The sequence below is a fragment of the Cinclus cinclus genome, chromosome 5 (genome assembly GCF_963662255.1).
Source record: "Cinclus cinclus chromosome 5, bCinCin1.1, whole genome shotgun sequence".
NCBI classification, from domain to species: Eukaryota; Metazoa; Chordata; class Aves; order Passeriformes; family Cinclidae; genus Cinclus; species Cinclus cinclus.
The window spans coordinates 2,251,367-2,270,609 of record NC_085050.1 but is presented as its reverse complement, the minus strand read 5'-3'; the positions used below and the strand labels follow the sequence as shown (position 1 = coordinate 2,270,609).

Below are 19,243 nucleotides of genomic sequence, written 5' to 3'. Positions count from 1 at the left end.
GCAACTGCTCCAGCCACATTCTGCAGGAAACACTATTCCCTTCCTACACAAATTTTTTTGGAGGAAGACACTGTGCAAATCCTAATCCATACAGAAGTAACATGGAGAATTTTTAACTTACAGATGTTCCAAAAAATTCCACTGGCTTGCTCACCATGTTCAATTCCAAATGTTCACAGAAAGTTCTAGCTTGGCCAGAGAAGCTGTGGCTGCCCCGTCCCTGAAGTGTCCAAGGCCAGGCTGGACAGGGTTTGGAACAATCTGGGATAGTGGAAGGTGCCCATGGCAGAGGGGATGGGATTTAAAGTCCCTTCCAACCCAAACCATTCCAGGACTTTATGGATCTGTGATTCTATCAGTCAGCTGTGGCAGTGCCTCTGTGCAAACTGTGCCTTCTGAGCTTCCTCCAAGAGAACCACATTCCCTGCTCCCTACTCCTTATTGCATGGATTCATCAGCCATGCAGAAATACACTTGACTAATTAAGCACGACAAGATGAACAGGACTCTACCCCTCCATTTCAGTGGATTACTTCCAAGGAGGTTTAATTTAGTGAATCAAAACAAATTTTCAGCTTTGCCAGCATTCAGGTATTTGGAGAAGATTTATTTCATAGCACACTTCAGCCCTTGGCAATCACAGCTCAGCTAAATCATCCTGTGTTTATCCTGGACATAATCCATTTGCTCAAGCATTCAAGAGCAGATCAATCCATGAATAAGCTGTAGCAAGCACTAAAACAATGCAGAGATTACAACATACATTTGTAAACTCTTAGTCCCCTTCCTGAAATCCATTTGCACTCTGGAATGTCAATACCTTGGTAGAAGAAAAAAAGACATTAACTAAGAAACCCAAATGTTTTCATGGAGACACTTGGATTTTTCCTTTGGTTGTTAAGAAATGCCAAGCACTGAACAAAAGGAAACCTGCCCACAAACCTGCTTTGCAGTTTCTCTGAGCCAATCTTTGATATCCTCTTCCTTCAGGGAGCAGCCAATGAACACAAGGAAATATTCCTGCTGACTGCTGCCATCTCTGGGATCATTTCTGGAATCAGGAGGAGTTGGCCCCTCCGGAACAGGCACCAGGCTTAGGGAATTTGCTGCTGTGTTGTGACAGACTTCAATGATTTTATCAGCATCTAACAAGGAGAAGACAGAAGGAAGAGCCTGATAATTGCTAATCTAATCTAACATCAACACTGGTGCAGACAGAATCCAGGACAAAAATATTTTTTTTTAAAATATCTATGACATGCAGTGTGATCACAACATCTCAGGAGTAATTTGCCCTTACCTGAAAACTTCACTTTGCCCATGATGTGATAAATGTTTCCAGAAAAAGGACTTGGCTTGAGCAACGACTTAATTGCTGTTTGAAACAGAAGACAAACAGATTATCTCAACTTATTTTTCTTCTCTTTGGTGGAGCTTCTGGTAAAACCTGTGCAACTGATCTCTAATCCACATGCCAGTGCTTCCAAAGGAAAAGCTGCCATGTCCCTTGGAGTCCCACTGTGGAACGTTTATTCTCTCAGTCTTTGCCATGGAGTTTGGGAAATAATATGTGTTTGGCATAAGGAACTCTCACAATGTGTGTGGGAGGTAAAATCTTCCTCTTTAACACTACTTGGATAAGGAGAGAAGGAGAGGCTTGATAATGCATCTATACTAAAGCTGAGCCTGTTTTCTAGTAGCTACAAAGAATTACTTGGCATAAAAAATAGAAGTTGATGGTCCCTTACAAAACTGTATTTCAACACTGCAATGTTGTGTTGAAACACAATGAAACATAAAATAAATACAATGAAACATAAAATAAAAAGCAAACATAGGAAGTTGTCTCAGTCCTAGAAACCAAAAATTCAATTAGATTTCCATCTGAACAAAAATCATGGGACAATTTTCCAGAGCAGACACTAAGGAACAGAATTTACTGTACTTTTAGGAAGGGAAGCTGAGTTTTCAATTAAAAGTGAACTTCAGCAGTGATTAAAGAACTGCCTTACGTCAGTGCCTTCCTTCCCCTCTATCCCTCAGCATCCCAAACTTGGATTTCAATCAAGTCAGGCAAAGTTCATTGGTACCTTTGCATTTGGTCACAAATCGTGTTTTCTCCAGAGGGCGACTGAACCACACACAGATCTGAACCATGGGAGGGAACACAGGCCCAGCCCCGTATTTACCCTCGTACCTGGAGACAAAAACAAACACCTTCAACAGACACAAATCACAGGATTTCTGCTTCTCATCCAACAAAGAACAACTGTGCTTTCACCACACATGAGCCTTGCTCAGAGCAAGGAAAATACAGAGCTTTCTCCTCCATGAAAATGTGCTGCCAACAGCATTAGGTTGGTCAGTGCACTCGGGACTCCTTTTCATAGTCATTAAGTGGCTTGAGTTGGAATGGACCTTAAAATTCATCTCATTCCCATCCCTGCCATTGGCAGGGACACCTTCCACTAGCCCAGGTTGCTCCAAGCCCCATCCAGCCTGGCCTTGGACACTTCCAGGGATCCAGGGGCAGCCCCAGCTTCTCTGGGCACCCTGTGCCAGGGCCTCACCACCCTCACAGGGAAGAACTTTCCTTAACATCAAATCTAAATCACTCTTCTTTCAGTTTAAAACCCTTCTCTTTTTGTCCTGTCACCATCTACCCATGTAAAAACTTCTTCTATTCCTTTTATATGAGCCCTCTTTAGTTACTGCAAGGCTGCAGTCAGATATCCCTGGATGCTTTTAATGCTCTTCCCGATGCTCTTTCTTTCTCTTCCACACTACCCAGACCCAGTTCTTGCATAAGTCATCAAATAGATTAACAGCTGTCCAAAAGTTTGAAATACTTTCTTTTCCTGCTCTCTCTGTCTTTGGCTCCATGCAATCCACAAGCAGCTCTGATGGTATTAATTCAATATCCTCATCCCAAGCCTTGGGCTGGTTCACTCCAGTAGCTTTACTTGGCTACTTGCATCCAATTCAGAACCAAATTGATTAATAAAGAGATATAGAGGACTGCAAGGTATGACAAATAAATGATGTTTCCAGCACAGAGCCCAGTCAGCCAGGAGTTATGATGGCTGACAGCTGCAGATTTCTGCCAAAAAGGTGCAGCACAGATAACTGGAACAAGATGTGAGAAGAGCCCTGAGCCAGGAGAAATCTCCCTCGGTGTTCAGTGGAAAGTTTGGTGCCACGTGGGTTTGTGCATCAGCTGTGCCAAGGCTGTCACTGAGGTCCTGGCTTTTGTGAATAATTGTTCTGCTAATGGCCAGACTGACAGAGCAAGTTCATTCCAGTAATGCTGAATAGCTGTCAGGATGAAATTACTTCAGTCATTATTGACCTCACCCATCCCAATCCTTCCCAGTTTATTCCCACAGGGTTCTTGCCTATTCTTTTGGAAAGCAACAGTAATCTTGCCATTGATTTAAATGGTGGCCAGAAAGGAGCTTTTTCCCCCATAAAAGGGCAGCAATCTTGTATCCACTAAGAATAATCATCAGCTCTCTTAAAAATGATTTACAAAGCTGCTGCCTGTTCCAAATGAGTAGTCTTAGAAAAAAAATTATAAATGAAGTCAGTGAAACATTTTAATCTTCAAGTTAATTAGAAAAATAGTTTTAATACTTCTCAGTCCAGATACTTGCCAGCCAGGGTACATTAAATATCGAGCTCTCATCATCTGAGGATTTGAAAAACTGCTTTCTGAGAGAATTAATTCAATATCCTCATTCCTGCAAAGAGAGAAAAAAATGAAGATTTTTAATTTTCTAAGTTAAATAAAGTGGCCACTATCTACTTACATAAAACATAATGTGCTAGTGACAGTAAAATTAAGAGCACTATTCCTTTAGCATGGCAGTAACAGTACCATAAATCACGCTCTGCAAACAAAACACATTTCCCTCCTCCCTGTATTTCTATGCCCATAAATGTAAAGGGAAAATCCCTTTTGCACGAGAAGCAATTAAGAAAAATCTGCATTTCCTTCCCATAAATCACCCGAGTAAAAACAAGAGAGGAGAACTTTGTGAGTGCTCGAGTGCCAAAGGCAATAAATCCTCATTAAGGTTACCTCGTTACAATTCCATTTTCTGCCAGCACGAAGGAAACTCCAGGATTTGCTGCTCGGATCAGGCTCTGCAGCTGCACAAGGAGTGGGTGCCTCTGCTCTGTGGCATGACTTGTGAAAACCACGTTACTCACCAGTCCTGTGCAAGGAAATCAAGGGATAATTCACACAGCTCAGGCATGTAAACAGTGACTAATAAACCATTCAGTGATACTCCAGCCAATCTTATTTTCATTCCCTCTCAATGCATTCTTTCATTAAAGACAAAAAGACAATCTACAATTAAAAAAAAAAAAAAAAATACAAGCAGAGAATCTAACAGAATCAATTTAGACTCAATCCATAGAATCAATTAATGAAAACAATAAATCCATACAAGAATCTATTTGAGCAGGACTAATTAAAAAAAAACAATCAGAACACTAAGGTGTAAAGTCTCTTGGTGAATTCAACATGCAGCAAGAGATTAAAAAGCTAAAAATCAATCTTTGGGACACTTATTTCCAAAAACAAGAGAAGGGTTTAGGGTTATTAAAGTTCAACAAGACTGAACCCACGAGGCATCAAAAAGATAACAGATAACCATCCAGTTAATTTCAGTTACAGGATTCCTGCTTTCCAACTAGACAAGATTTGAGTTTCAGCTCAGTTCCTCAAAGAAACCAAGGTGGTAACACTTGGTGACTCCTTAGGATGCGTGAGGGATGGAGAGGAAATGGAAAGGAAACGGCCTCAAGTTGTGCCAGGGGAGGTTTTGATGAGATTTTAGGAAATATTTCTTTGTGGAAAGGGTTGTAAATGTGGAGTCCCCATCCCTGGAAGTGTTCGAAGAACACGTGGATGTGGCTCTTGACACATGGTAGTGGGGAACTGGGCAGTGGTGCTGGGTTGATGATTGGATTTGATGATCTTAGATGTCTTTTCCAACCTAAACAACTCTGTCATTTTACAAAAAATGTGATTTCTTTGCTCAAAATGTGCAGCCCTGCTCTGACGCCTTCCTGGGACTACAAGTGGAGTGGAAGGAAAAACAGACAATCTCCAAGATCCATGAACAACTGAGCCAGGATGCATTTCCCCTGCCTCCAACGACTGAAAGCAAAGATGTAACAACTGATCCCACCTGATCTGCTGCCTGAAGTAAGTCCTGGTCTTCACACAAGTCTTAAATCACATTAATCCATGCAAAGGCTGCTTAGCACACAAATTCCTGCACCTGGAGCACTTCCATTACACCACACACTCCCATTCACTGCTCTTTGTATCACTGACCCTTCCAAGCCAGAATTTTTTATTAACACCACACGTCTCCATCACTGTATTTCTCTTTTCTTTTAACCTTGCACAGAGGTTTCCACTCCAATTGCAGGAACAGCCATGTCTTCTCCAATACACACTTGCTCTTGGAAGAGGGAGAAAAGGAAAGGAAAACAGCAAGCACCCTTTGAAATTTAAGCCACGTGCAGGCTTGCAATGATATCAAGTTTGGGGATATTAATCATGAATTTAGGATAAAAATATGAATAAGATAATCATGCCATGAATAAGATAATAACTCCACCCCTGGAATATTCCAGGCCAGGTTGGATGGGGCTTGGAGCAGCATGGGAGAGTGGAAGGTGTCCCTGCCCAGGGCAGGGGGTTGGAATGAGATGAGCTTTGAGGTCCCTACCAACCCAAACCATTCTGGGATTCCTGAATCACCCCCCACCACCAGCCTGTGGTTGTGCTACAGAGATGCCACCCAGTCCATGTGACAAGTGGCAGCACCGTGCCTTGGAGAGGATCCAGAATTGTCAAGGATTAAGCTGGAAAAGCTCTAAATTAACAAAAAAAAAAAAAAATCAGGGAAATTAAATCTAGCAAATCACACAACTCTGCACCTCATCTCCTCCTTGCCACCCCTGCTCCTTTTCTCCATCAATCTCTGCTCCAGGTGTGCCTGGCCCAGGGCACTCCCTGCCACTCCTGACTGGGAACTCCCACACAACCCTGGAAGCAGGAGAAGTCTGCTCAGAGCCCAGGAAGCTGCGAGCTCTGGCTCTGCTCACACCCAGCTATAAATCCTGGAGGTGTTGGAATCACAGGCACCAGTTCATGACCCTGGATTGATGGACAGGGAGTGTAATCCAACAGCAAAACAACTTCCTGAGAACTGGAAGGTGCCTCCACATCTTCAGTAATGAACAAATTTAACCTTTTCTATTTAAACTGCCATTGCCATCTCTGTTTCTAAGAGATGCATTTTGAAGACCACCCAGTTTTGTTTAAATCTTTATTTATACATTCCTCTAAAGAAAAGAACCCTTGCAGCCTGGGGAATAGCTTGTTCAATGGAAGCAGGAAAGGAACAGGAGGGATGGATTAAAAATACATATGCTGTATGAAAATAATGGCTCCTCTTTGCTCCCAAACTTACAATGGGAATATTTAACAATGGTGATGTCTTAATTTGTGTTCTATATGAAATTGTTTCACAAGGAATGCCAGGGTGCCCTTAGACTAGGAAGGTATCATCTTACAGCTTCTGTGCAAGAAAGAAAGAAAGAAAGGAGAGACACAAAAAAAAAAAAAAAAAAAAGAAAAAAAAAAAGGGAATTGCAGCATACAGATGGCGGCAGGATTTTTTGGAGAACTTTAGGCAAGTATGCTTGGGATAATTATTTTGGTCATTCTGGTGAGGGTTTGTCAGCTCTCCCCAGTCTCTGCCTCTGTGAGTCTTGGGACTTTGCAAACAGAAATTTTGGAAACTGTCACACTGATACCATGCTCGGGGCCCCCTCTGTCACAGAGAAAGGCAGCAAAAGGCAAACCCAACTCCCTCCTCACACTTGGAAGATAGTGCTGAGGAGAAGGTACAAATCCAAAGTGTAATTAACTCCTACTTGCCTGTGGCTGCAATTGGCTTTTCTCACACCCAGTGTTCTGTTTTCAGATCTGTACAATGCCCAGGAGAACACAGCCCTTGGAAGTGTCCAGGGCCAGGCTGGACAGGGCTTGGGGCACCCTGGGATAGTGGAAGGTGTCCTTGCCCATGGCAGGGGGTGGAACAAGCTGATCTTTGAGGTTCTTTCCACCCCAAACCAATCTGTGATCCTATGAACTATGCAGATGTGAATTCTCTACTACACACGTGACACAATTCTGCATCTGTCTGGGAAGTTTAAGTGTGCCACATCTCACTTCACAGCACACTCTTCCTCCTGAAACTTCTGCACAAAAATTGCCCCCATTTTTGTGAAACAATTTCTTTATAGGAAGGCACCCCTCGGCCATCTGATGTGACATTCTGTATCAGAGAACTGGTGACAACACTTTGCAACATGCAGAAATTATTCCCTGCCACAAGAACATTCCTCTAACTTCCATAATTTGTGATTCCTGCAGTATTTTCACTGTAAGAAAATTAGCTACTCTTATCCTGCAGTTCTCCAACAATGACAAATTTTCACCCAATCTAGTCTGCAAAAATTCATTTTAAGAAAGCAAAAGCTGTGAGTATTTATTTTATTTATTCTTCCACAAAACAAAAAGGCATTTTTGCACTTTTAACTTCTCTGTAGTTATTAATAATTCTCTATATTCTTAACATTCTCCTGTTCTCTTCAAATTTACCAGTGGCTGTACATGATAGTTTCCCACTTTGGAGCACCAGCATTCTTCTCCAAATAAAATACTGATTATGTAACAGCACCTACTTTCTGTCCAGCTTGTTCACAACTTCATTTAGGGTTCTCTTCACACATGAAAAAGAGATGGCACCACTCTGGCAGCCAAGCAGAGCAATCAAGAGTTTAGGCAGCCACAAGAAGCCACTCTGATTTTCCTACAGCTGCATTTAAATATGAAAACAAATAAAATAAATGCAACCTAGCCTTGAACACTTGCAGGGATGGGGCAGGGATTTGAGGGCAGGTGAGGAAAGATGATGTCCCATTTATGCCAACACCTGCTCTAATTCCCAAGCCTGACAAGGAAGACCATGCAGCCAAGTGATTCATCTCAGGATAAAAAACTAAACATAAGCTGCAGTGTGAGATGAGCCCTGCAAGGATCGTCCAGGCCACACCAAGAGGAGGATTTGGGGAACAAGGTCACCCCTCATTACTCCCTTTCTAATAGAGCAGAAATGAAAGGAAAGCTCCATTTCCTCACACATCCCCAAAGGAGGGTGGAAATCAAATCCAATCCATTTCACTCCCAGTGAAACAACAGTGCAAGGAGAGCAGTTTAATTCATGGGTTTAGGAAACCCATCCTGCAAATAAGGACTTGCAAGTGGATCATGCTCCAGAATTTCTTCATTTCCTGCCCATGATGTTTGACAGTGTAGGCAGAGATTGTCTGTTCTTACCTCCAAGAGTTTATCATGACCCTTTGCCTGTGTGTTTTCATAGCACAGAACAATAAATACAGGTATTTATTTGTCCACATGGCTCAGTTATTGTTCTGTAGAGCTCCAAGTCAGGAAAAGTGACACATACCTTGTGAACACTGGTCCAAGAACTTGGGAAAAAGAAGTCTAAAAAAACCAGAAAGTTCACATATCAGGAATGGATATTATTATTTAAGCAAAACATTTACATTCACTTGGATGCTGATAGGGTCTCACGAACCAAACCATTTTCATGCTTCTTTTCCTCAATCCATATAACTGCAATATCCTCACAGGTTATGTCTTTTAGGACTTTTCCCCCAGAAGTCAGTTTTGTAGATGGTTTTAATTCTCCAGCAGATTTAAGGGCTAATTCCCACCATGAAACTTATTCTGTATTCTAAGGAGTCAGAAATGCTTCAATGTTACTTGAATTCTTATTTTAACAATAGGAATTTAAAGTTTGCCCTAAAGAATTGTGTCTTTCAAAGAGTGGGAGCTTCCCACAGAAAGACTGGATGTACAGAATGCCAATTTCTGCTGCTGTGTCAGACAAGTGACAATTATTTTCATGAGCTTTGTCATGGACACAAAACCCCAAAAGAGTATTGTACCTGTTCCCTTCAACTCCCTTTTCCCTGCCCTGGTCTGCTAATTCAGAATGGGGAAAAGTTTCATCCCCTGCTCATGGGAAGAGCTGGATCTCTACAGTCATGAACTCTGAGGCAGGAAAGGGGTTTGATTATCTTGAGTGCAAATTCCAAGCCACACATGAAATCCACTCTGTTGCATTCTCACAGTGAAATTACCAAAGCTTCCCAACTGCAAGGTTTGCCATTGGCACTGTGTAGCTACTTGGTAAATTCTTATCAGAACAAACTCCAAAGCAAAACAAAAATAATCTACAGCACAGGCTGAGCCTCTTCCTTCAATTGCTTCTGCACTTCAGGAGACAAACAGTGTTAAAGGACTGCAGGCTGCTGCTATAACACTACGCAGTACCATGACTAGTAACACGTTAGTAAGTTAAAAATACAACAGAAATGGAACTTGTCTTTCCCACAAATATGGAAAGAACAAGTTTAAACAGCACTCCAGCATCAATTCACCAATATTTTATGTATTCTTTAATATTTATTTTGTGTCTTTGTCACGGAGACAAGAAGCAGCAGCAAGGTAAGGTCTATTTATTGACTACTGCAAAGCACAAGCAGCACGTTGGTTAGTGTTTAAGAACAGCCAGAAAATGTCAGGAATGCACTTTAAGAAACTGCTTGGGCAGTTCATCTCTAAGCTGTGATGCACAGTTGGATCACAAACAGAAGCAGTGCTACCAACTCCGAAAACTCTAACTGCTGGAACTTACTTTTATCAAATCAGCTGCAAGGCATAATTAAAAAATTGGAGTGTTACAATTTTACAGAATAGGTCTGAGAAATGATTTCCACGTTTGTTGAAGTCTGGAGCACACACATCTACTATGAAACCCAACTACTGCAAAAGGTCAGTGACTTGGCTCTGCGACCATTTCCTCCCCACCCTGGCTCTGCAGTAACCCAGGATATCAGATTTTAACACTTGCAATGCTTTGGCTTCCGTGCTTTGTCATTCTCTTCCCCATTTAAGGGGTTGTTTCCCTTAAATTCCATATTTTAAACCTGCAGTATCTTTTTAAGCATCCAAAAGTAGAGGCAGAATCGATAACCCAAACTGAGATGCACGTCTCCATTTTTAGTCTGACTTACAAAAAGATTGAAAAAAAAACAGAATTATTCAGAGGACAACTGACTGTCCAAATGGTACAGAGCCCTTAAGCAGAGGATTTGTATTTAAACAATTTTTGTTTATTCTTCTAGGAGCTAAACTTTTATTGACAGTCTATATAATTATATATTCAGTGGAAACCAAGCGCCATCCTGGATAAACCAAACAGTACTTCCAGAATCCTCCAAGATGGATTATTAAGCAGTTTTTTTGGGATTTAAGTCAGTTCAGTGGCTTTTAACCACCACAAACCACTGACTATTATGAAAGTGATACCAAAAATAAACACATCTGTTCTTCAGCTTGTAAAAATATTTCCAAGCACACCTGTGTTCCATGTAGCAGCTCAGAGGTTCCACACAGGTGTTGACTGCTCCAATGATGAAAGAAGATTTCACATCTGGGTCAGGGTGAGTCTGCAGAGCTTGCACGACATCAATGACATCAGTGTACCTGCAAGAAACCAAAATGAAAAATGGGTTCAGAGAACCAGAAGGACACAGAAGGAAATCTGGATTTCTAAAAGAGAGACCAAAAGAGATGGAAAGCAACTCAGAACTTGGCAAATCCAGACAAATTAAGCAAATGCAGACAAATCAAGCTGATTGGAAGTTACATTAAAAAATAAATTATTAACAACTCCAGAGAAAAACAGTGTCAACTTTGCACTGAACAACTGGAAAGTCCAGCCTGCAGGAAGCACAAAAAGCACTCTATAACACAAACATTTTATCCTAATGCCAAGCAAATTAAGCACAGTTTGAGTTTAAAAGGGAATAAAATAACAGCATCTCTCACTTACCAATTTAAACATGTTTCTATCATTAATGCATCCATTTTTTTATCAGGACTTCAACCACTTTTGTATTTTATCCCTGTGTGACATCAAGGCTTCGGTGAACTTGAGTTTTAATTTCAGGTATTTATTCCTCAGCCAGTTACAAACTTTCTTTTACTGTCAGTTATCAAATGAATGGGAAATTTAGAGAAGTCCAGCTACTCTAAAGCTGTCCATATCAACATCCAACTATCCAGAAAGAACAAAAAACCTCCAATTATCTGCTCCTGAAGTCACTGCTGCTACCAGAGTATCAGCTATTTTGCTCATCACTGGACTTTACACCATCCCTACTAATTAAAAAAAAAAAAAATATCAATCTGGCTCCAACATGGAAAAAAATGATGGTTTTCATCACTATCAGAATGGACCACAACAAAGAAAATGCTAAGCTCCATTTGTATATCCTCAGTGAAAAGGATAAACTGGAAATTGTTCCAGCCAGGTCAGGGTAGAGCCTCATTCACTCTGGTTTATGTCACCTTCTAATGACTCAGAACCAGAGGGGGAAAACATCCTGCAGATGATCCTGGTTCCCAAATGCTACACTGGACATGGAAATGTCAAACAAAGGTGGCTCAGTCTTCACCTTTCTCCCACAAGGAAAACAGCATTTATCCAAAACATGTTACTAAGCCTTACTCTGGTACCACCTGCTCTATCAGGCAATAGGAGATTTCTGACAGTCTGATTTCTGCTGGCAATTCTGGAGTCAGAATCACAGAACCACAGAGTGGTTTGGGTTGGAAGGGACCTCTAAAGGTCATCTTAGTTCAACCCTCTGCAACAACCAGGGACATCTTCCACTATCCCAGGCTGCTCCAGCCTGGCCTTGGACACTTCCAGGGATGCAGGGGCAGCCCCAGCTTCTCTGGACAACCTGTGCCAGGGCCTCACCACCCTCACAGCCAGGGACTGCTTCCCAATATCCCAACCAAATCCCCCTTTCTTCAATTTTAAGCCATTCCTGTGTCCTGTCCCTCCATCCCAGTCCCTCTCCAGCTCTCCTGGAGCCCCTTTAGGCTCTGGAAGGGGCTCTGAGCTCTTCCTGGAGCCTTCTCCTCTCCAGGTGAGCACCCCCAGCTCTCCCAGCCTGGCTCAAGAGCAGAGGGGCTCCAGATCCTGGACAATCACTTGGCTTCCTCTGCTCTCTGTCCAGCAGCTCCACATCCCTCTGCTGCTGTCCCCAGGGCTGGAGGCAGCTCTGCAGGTGTGGTCTCACCTGAGCAGGGCACAGGGGCAGAATCCCCCTCCCCTGCTGCCCACACTGGGGGATGAGCCCAGCACAGGGGGGTTCTGGGCTGTGATTGCTTCCAGAACATGGAATGAAGACTAAGGACACCTTTTCTCCAGAAGCAACAAAATCAACAGGGACAAAAAAAAAAAAAAAAAAAAAACCAAAAAAAAAACACCTGAGTTTGGTCCATATGTAAAGCGGAATTCCCTTATTCTACACAACAATTCCAAAAGTTTCAAGCCTTACCCTTGCAGCACCACCAGGAGCCTCCTGCTCTTCCCATTGTGGGGGGCCTGACGGACCCCAAGGTTCTGCTGAGCCTCCAGGAGCCCGGCCAGGAAACGCTGGAAGTGGGAGGCACTGAAACACTCAGGACTGTCCATGGTCTGTCTATAAACAATCCACCTGAACCACACAACAAGGAGAGGAGTTCATCACGTGCTGTGACACAACAGCTCTGTTTCCTTCCTATTTCAAACCAACAGACCAAACTGAAGTTTGAGAAGCCCAAACATTCCACTTCTCTCATCATCTCATCGTGATCTCGTTCCACTCGGCCACGTGGCAAAGGGCAATTTACTTTGGCTTTCTATCATTTCCAGCATAAGCAGATTTTTAATATGACTGCCAAAAGGTGTTGGTGGGTATTTTATGTTGGTTTTCAACAAAACAATGTTCACCAGCTTTTTGAAAGCTGTACATCATATGAGCAATTCTGATCGCCGGCAGCGATGCAGTAAACAAAAATTAGACAAATCCAATTCAAGATTCTGGGCATGAAAATACTTCACTGCAAAAATGGAAAGCAACAATGACATTTGCAGCAAAACACGAGGAGATGTGTTATTACACAACCTTCAAAAGTCACCTTACGTGTTTGCCCTATGACAGAACCACAAAACTGTTCTGATTCAACTTGATAAAATCAAGACGTTGAGTTAAGAGTAAAAAAAAAACAGTGCAGAACATGGCTAAGATTAAATGCTAAGGTGTTTGGCCGTAAGAATTAAAAGGATAAGATTTTTTTTTTTTTTAATTATTTTACTGAAGCTCTATCAACACACAGAGTGGCAAATTCCCACAGCAGATTTATCTTACTGCCATACAACAGATGCTCGGAATGTACCTCACATCAGGCTAAATTAAAAACAAAGCTGGGGCAAGTCTTTTCTAAAAAGACATTTTACAACCATTACAAATCAATAAATGAAAAGCTCTTCACCACATGGATTAGGCAACAAAGAAATCTCCTGTGCTATTTTCTGTCTAAATGTATAAATTTAAGGGCAAATCTACCTGGCAGTCTGAAATCAGGTTTTAAAAACCACCAAATGAAATAGTGATAATTTTTTTCCCTTCATGCCAAGCTGTTTTTTTGGTGATCAGTGCAAGCAGAGCTGCACTAACCTCCCGTGCTCCTTGGTAAAAGTGACAAGGAAAGAACACAAGTCACTGGAACGGCATCCTGGCAGCCCAGTGATGATGGTGATGATCACCTGCAACACAGGAACAGGGGACAAGGGAAGTGTCAGCACAAAATAACCACAGAAACACTGGTGCAGAAACCAAAAAGGCTGTTTTCCACGATTCATATAGATTTTTCTTTCTTTTTTAAAAAAAATTCACAGTTAAACCAACCTTAAAATCTGATTTTGAAACTTTCCTAAGGGTTTATTTTAATTGTCAGAATGGTCTCTGAACCAGACTCCAGCAATATGCAAAGGAAAGATTATATTCCTGCTGTTTTGGCTTTGCTTTCAGCAGATTTCAAAAGCTGGGAAGCTCCAAGGAAATATTTTCTCTGAAAATGTTATTTAAAGCATGCATTAAGTTGGACAATTGTTATTGCTCCTATACAGAAAGGAGTGTTGTACAGATAGTATCAGCAAATGTTAAATATCATGTGCTACCTCTATGCTATTTAAAGGACTTTTATGTTCCAGAGAACAATTCAGTTAAATTATTCAGCAATTCATAAAAACAAGCTGCTGCTTTAGGGCAAAGTCTCTCTGGACATTAGAGAAAACGCTTGACTTAAAAGATCTGCACCTCATTTTCAGCCTCTGTTTCATCAGGTTGAAAGGACATTTGCACTTCCAAAAAAGATTGTTTAAATGGAAAAAGAAAAATTAGTAAATAACCAGGAAAACAAGGCAAAAACTGGTGGTAGTGGAGGAGAAGGCAGAGCATGGCTGAACATGATTAGTATTTTATGACACTACAAGAGAACTACTGACAAAATATTCCAAATATTCTACACGAGGGCTAGGAATTCTTGTGGGGTTTTTCCTTACCTTAGCACCTTCTGCTTTGCTGTCAGAAATGGTGTCTGACTGTTTGAGAAGGACAGGAAGATGTGCTCTCATCACTGGTTTGGTACTGACACTGCTGACTGTGAAGTGCTGCACAAACCTTCCAAAAATAAAAGGTTTACTTCCTTACAATTGACAGCAAAAGATTGCATCCATTTAAATAGCTGGGAAATTACTAAAACAAAAGTATTAAAAGGTCAAGCTGGAGAGGAAATAATTCAACTCAGAATAAAAACATCCTAGTGTAAAGACAGAAATATTTAAGAAACATTTCTAGATGGCTATCACATCTACCAAAACATTTTTGTATCACTCCTGACAGAATTAATCCCTTGAACACAAAAGTATTTTCTCACCTCTCCAATTCTGGAATGGCAGCAGACAGTTTCAGCTCCCTGCATCTTTCCCCAGAAGAAAAAGACAAGGCATTGAAGAGCTTCTGAACACTGGAATGCCTAAAACAAGGAAATTAATTAATCAGTTAAAGGAGAAACCTAAAAATTTCTCTTCTTTAAGCCACATGGCTCCACACTAAATGGTACCAAAAAGAAATAAAGTGAGTGTTGCACTAAGAATGCCAACAATTCTTTTTTAAATTATTATCAAAATCAATAAATAACAGCATTTTTCTGATTGCAGCTTCTGGGCAACTGCACTGCACTGGTAGGAACTTACATTTTCTTTTGTTCCTCAGACAGGAATTCTTCCTGGACAACCCTTAAAGATAATCCTGAGTTTGTCTGGTTTTGCCATGAAGAGAAAACCTGGAATAAACCAGATCTATGAATGAGTGTCGTTATTTTCCCAAATTTGCCTTGAATTTGTTCAGGAATTGGTTTTGCTCACCTGAAAAAAAATAAGACACGTTTTCACAAGCCATTAAATATTGAACAATAAAGGTTTTGCTGCAAGAGAACTTGTGGCTGCCCCACCCCTGGAAGTGTCCAAGTGTTGAATGAGGCTTGGAAAAACCTGGGAGAGTGGAAGGTTCCCTGCCCATGGCAGGGGGTTGGAATGAGATTTGCCTTGAGGTCCCTTCCAACTCAAAATATTCAAGAATTCAAATCCACCAATCTTTTTCAACCTTTTCTTTGGCTAGACTGGAAGTGCTTTAGGAATTAACTGAAATGGCCTCATTTTCCCTGATAAAAATGTAGGTGTCATAGCCCAAGTACAGCAGGAATTGAATTCATATTTTGCTCTTTGAAGCACTGCTGTAACTTTCATGTGGTGAGATTGCAGCAATCACTACTCGAAATTTAAGAAAAAACTCCACTCCCTCCCAAAAGAAAAGGAAACTCTTCATTTCTCTAGGGAATGTTTTGGCTCAGGTCCAATTGCTCCAGCCAAGACATATTAATCTGAATGGCACTGGGAACCTAGAAATCAGATTCAGATGAATCACAAAGTCCTGTCAGTGTTTGGAATTTCCCTTCTTTTCATAAGTAAAGGCAAGAGCTATTGTCATTTTTCACAATAACTGTCTGCAAAACAAAACAACTGGGGGGGGGGGGGACACGACTGCTTTCCATTAAAAACTCAGCATCCCAAACACAAGGGTAGGAGATAAAAACCATCAAAATAAAATATACTTTTGATATTAATAAAGGCAATATTGCTCATGCAGAAGGATCCATACAGCTAAAGAAACAACCACTTCAAAACACACAGAAAGAACTTAGAGAAATGCCCAGGAGAGATGGAAAAAAGGAATGGTCAAGAAGAAAATTGTGTTCTGTAAGAGTCAAAGGGTTGGGGATAAAGTGAAAACATAGGTCAGTGGAAATTAAAAAAAAAAAAGCAGAAATATATCAGGCCCTTTTGTATAAATCAAGGAAAGTTTTAAAAAGAGCTGCTATGGCATCAAAGAAAAAAAAAGAAAACTACAGAAATCAACACATCCCAAAGCCTGAACAAATTCTCCTCCTGTACCCTTCAGAGTGAGGATGGGAAAGGCATCACCTCATCCTCCTCCTGGCACACTTCAGCTCTGTGGGCTCAACATCTCAGTTTTTAACAAACCCACATTTGGGTAACAGGGCAGCTGCAATTCCCTATTTCCAGCAGGCTTGGAATAATCAAAGTGTAGGTGCAGTGAGTGAGGTGTCAAGCCAGATAACACAGAAGAGCAGAAGAAGCACCTAAATTGTAGTGAATTTTTATAACCTGTGAGGCATAGAGACTTTCAGGAAGAATTTTGGAGGAAATCAATACACACCTGAAGGTAAATACCAACAAAGCACAAAAATATATTTCCATGGTTTACACACTCAGGTACAGTAAATTTGATGAAGAGTTTTGTTCATGAGAGAATATCCTGAAGACAAAAGATTTGTTTTATCTGCATGAGCAAAGCAACTGGTGTGGTGCCAGATGAGAAACTTAAACTGCCCAAACTGAACCTCAGTGTGGAACTGTTAAGCAAAAAAAAAAATAAATAAATAAAAATTAACTCAAAAGGAGGAGAGGATTAAATAGCCCTGAGAAAAAGCACCAGGGGAAACAAACACCCTCATCTCAGATACTACACACAGTTTGGATATCTACAGCCAAAAGCCAGATCCAAAGGAAAGCATTACAAATATCAGAATAAAAAAAAAAAAAGAACTTTTTATAGGCATAGATTAAAAAGAATCTGGTTTTGTTTTATTAGGCCAAATAAAGCAGAAAGAATAGGTCTGAGATTTGTGAGTATCTTGAGGATGTGTTCTGCTAGAGAAAAGAAAAAGAAAACAGATATAAAAAGTAGAATTAATAAAATAGGCTGAAAATTCAAATACAAACAAACAAGAGATTGCCAACCATTCACAGAGTGGAACAGTGGGAGGAATTTAAACACTTAAAATAAAAGGAGGAGACATTTTATGGTACCATTAATATGACCAGTGGGGACTACTCACTGATCTAGGTGGTCTTTTCCAACCCAGTGTGATGAGCACATCCTAAAACCCTTGTGCAAAGTCCTAAAATCTCCAGGCTCATTTCCTCAAAAGCACTATTGTTGTAAAGCTGGGTTTATTAAAAGCCTCTGCAGCACAATGCAAGAAGCCAATCTACTTAGGGAATAATACAATGCCATATGGGAAACTTAAAAACTTTTAACTCCACTTCCCCACGGATCACGATCCAAATGTGTCTGACCACAAAAACACACAATGGAACCTCTGCCACTCCATACAGTCCCTGCAGCAAATTAAGACACCAGAGCTACATGGAAATGCAGCTCAGGAAAGGAGTTTTTAGAGCCCTCGCTGCCTTCAGAAGGCAAAGTGAAAGCACATGGGGAGCATTAAACTCAACAAGCAGCACCATCACTGGAAATTCATACAGAAATTCAAGTTTCTCACACATCTTCAACACACAGAACAGTTGTGTGGTTTCTCCCCCACCCCAACCGATTTTTTTTTTTACCTGTGAATAAAAAGCTTTATAAATCTTTCTTTTGGGGAAAAGTGCAATCATCAGAAAGTTGTTCTGGGTGTGGAATTCAACGGGGAGATGAGGAAGCAGGGAACTTTTGAAGTCTATAAAGAGGGCAGCAACAATGCTGTTGGAATCCTGGAAAAGGAAGAAACAGGACAAGGTAAAATTAACATTTTCTACTTTGCATAGCACAGGGATGGAGCAGGAGGGCTGGAGCACACCTCAGTTTCTACTCTGCAGCTACTGGTGATATCACAAGTTTAAAATAAAGGATCTGAGTTTGATCAAAGCACTAAACTCTTGTCCCAAAAACAAAGCTTGAATTTTAATATCTTATCTTGTCCACACCAAAATCTAGACCCCTCCTCAGCTACTGCTTCAAACAACAAACTCTTTGCCTATACCCACGTCTCCAACACAGACACCAGATGAAAAATGAATTAAATGCCAGCTAAAAAGGTTTCATTTTTGTTCCAAGAAAACACAGACTTGTTTTTCTCAGATTGTTTTTTCATTTGTTTTTGGGTTTTTTTTTCCCAGAGTGGTGGGAGATTCCCCATGCCTGGAAAGCCAGGTTGGACATGGGGATTGGAGCAACCTGGGATAGTTGAAGGTGTGGAAACCAAATGGCAGGGGTGGAACAAGATGGCTTTTAAGGTCCCTCCCAACCCAAACCATTCCACGATCTAGAATCCAGGACAGGATTTTATATACAAATCTGCAGGATACTGAAGTGTTTTATATTCAAGATCACACTTCTTACCCTTTTCACATGGAAGTTTTAGAAAATTAGAACAATCCAGAAGCATGAAAACATTTCTGGGAATTCAAGTATGTCGGGCTCAAATCAGAATTTAAGTGTCATCCACTTCAGTTTCAACAGAAATGGGCAAAAAACTCACTGTACTCATTGTTAAGAAAAAGCTGAAGTTGGGGAATTGTTACATAAGAATTGGTATCAACTCAGAGACATTTGCAAACAGAATCTCTCTGCTTTGCTGACTGAGGGATTAATTATAAAAATAATCCTCTCAGAGTCACTGAGGTTATTGAAGAACATACAAAAATATTCTCCTCAGAGAGAATAATTTCTTTTAAGAGAAAATGGCTTCTGGAACAGAATCCACAGATCCTGGATGCTGCAGGATGGCTTGGAGATTTCCAGAGAAGTGACTCCAAGGCCAATTCATCCACGCTGCTGTCAGCAGGAGAAATGT

The 19,243-nt window shown here is 41.0% G+C and overlaps 1 protein-coding gene across 1 annotated transcript in view; it reads right to left on the bottom strand.

Annotated features, from left to right (window-relative positions):
• Nucleotides 1-19,243, bottom strand: part of DNAAF9 (dynein axonemal assembly factor 9) — a 61,119-nt gene that overhangs the window by 2,703 nt on the left and 39,173 nt on the right. The window contains exons 22-34 of the mRNA XM_062493947.1: nt 18,015-18,161; nt 15,279-15,367; nt 14,960-15,058; nt 14,586-14,703; nt 13,699-13,787; nt 12,538-12,696; nt 10,544-10,669; nt 8,562-8,599; nt 4,082-4,217; nt 3,654-3,740; nt 2,091-2,197; nt 1,301-1,375; nt 943-1,145 (exon numbers count right to left, since the gene is read on the bottom strand). Coding sequence (XP_062349931.1) covers nt 943-1,145; nt 1,301-1,375; nt 2,091-2,197; nt 3,654-3,740; nt 4,082-4,217; nt 8,562-8,599; nt 10,544-10,669; nt 12,538-12,696; nt 13,699-13,787; nt 14,586-14,703; nt 14,960-15,058; nt 15,279-15,367; nt 18,015-18,161 — 1,473 coding nt within the window. The remainder of the gene's footprint in view (nt 1-942; nt 1,146-1,300; nt 1,376-2,090; nt 2,198-3,653; nt 3,741-4,081; nt 4,218-8,561; nt 8,600-10,543; nt 10,670-12,537; nt 12,697-13,698; nt 13,788-14,585; nt 14,704-14,959; nt 15,059-15,278; nt 15,368-18,014; nt 18,162-19,243) is intronic.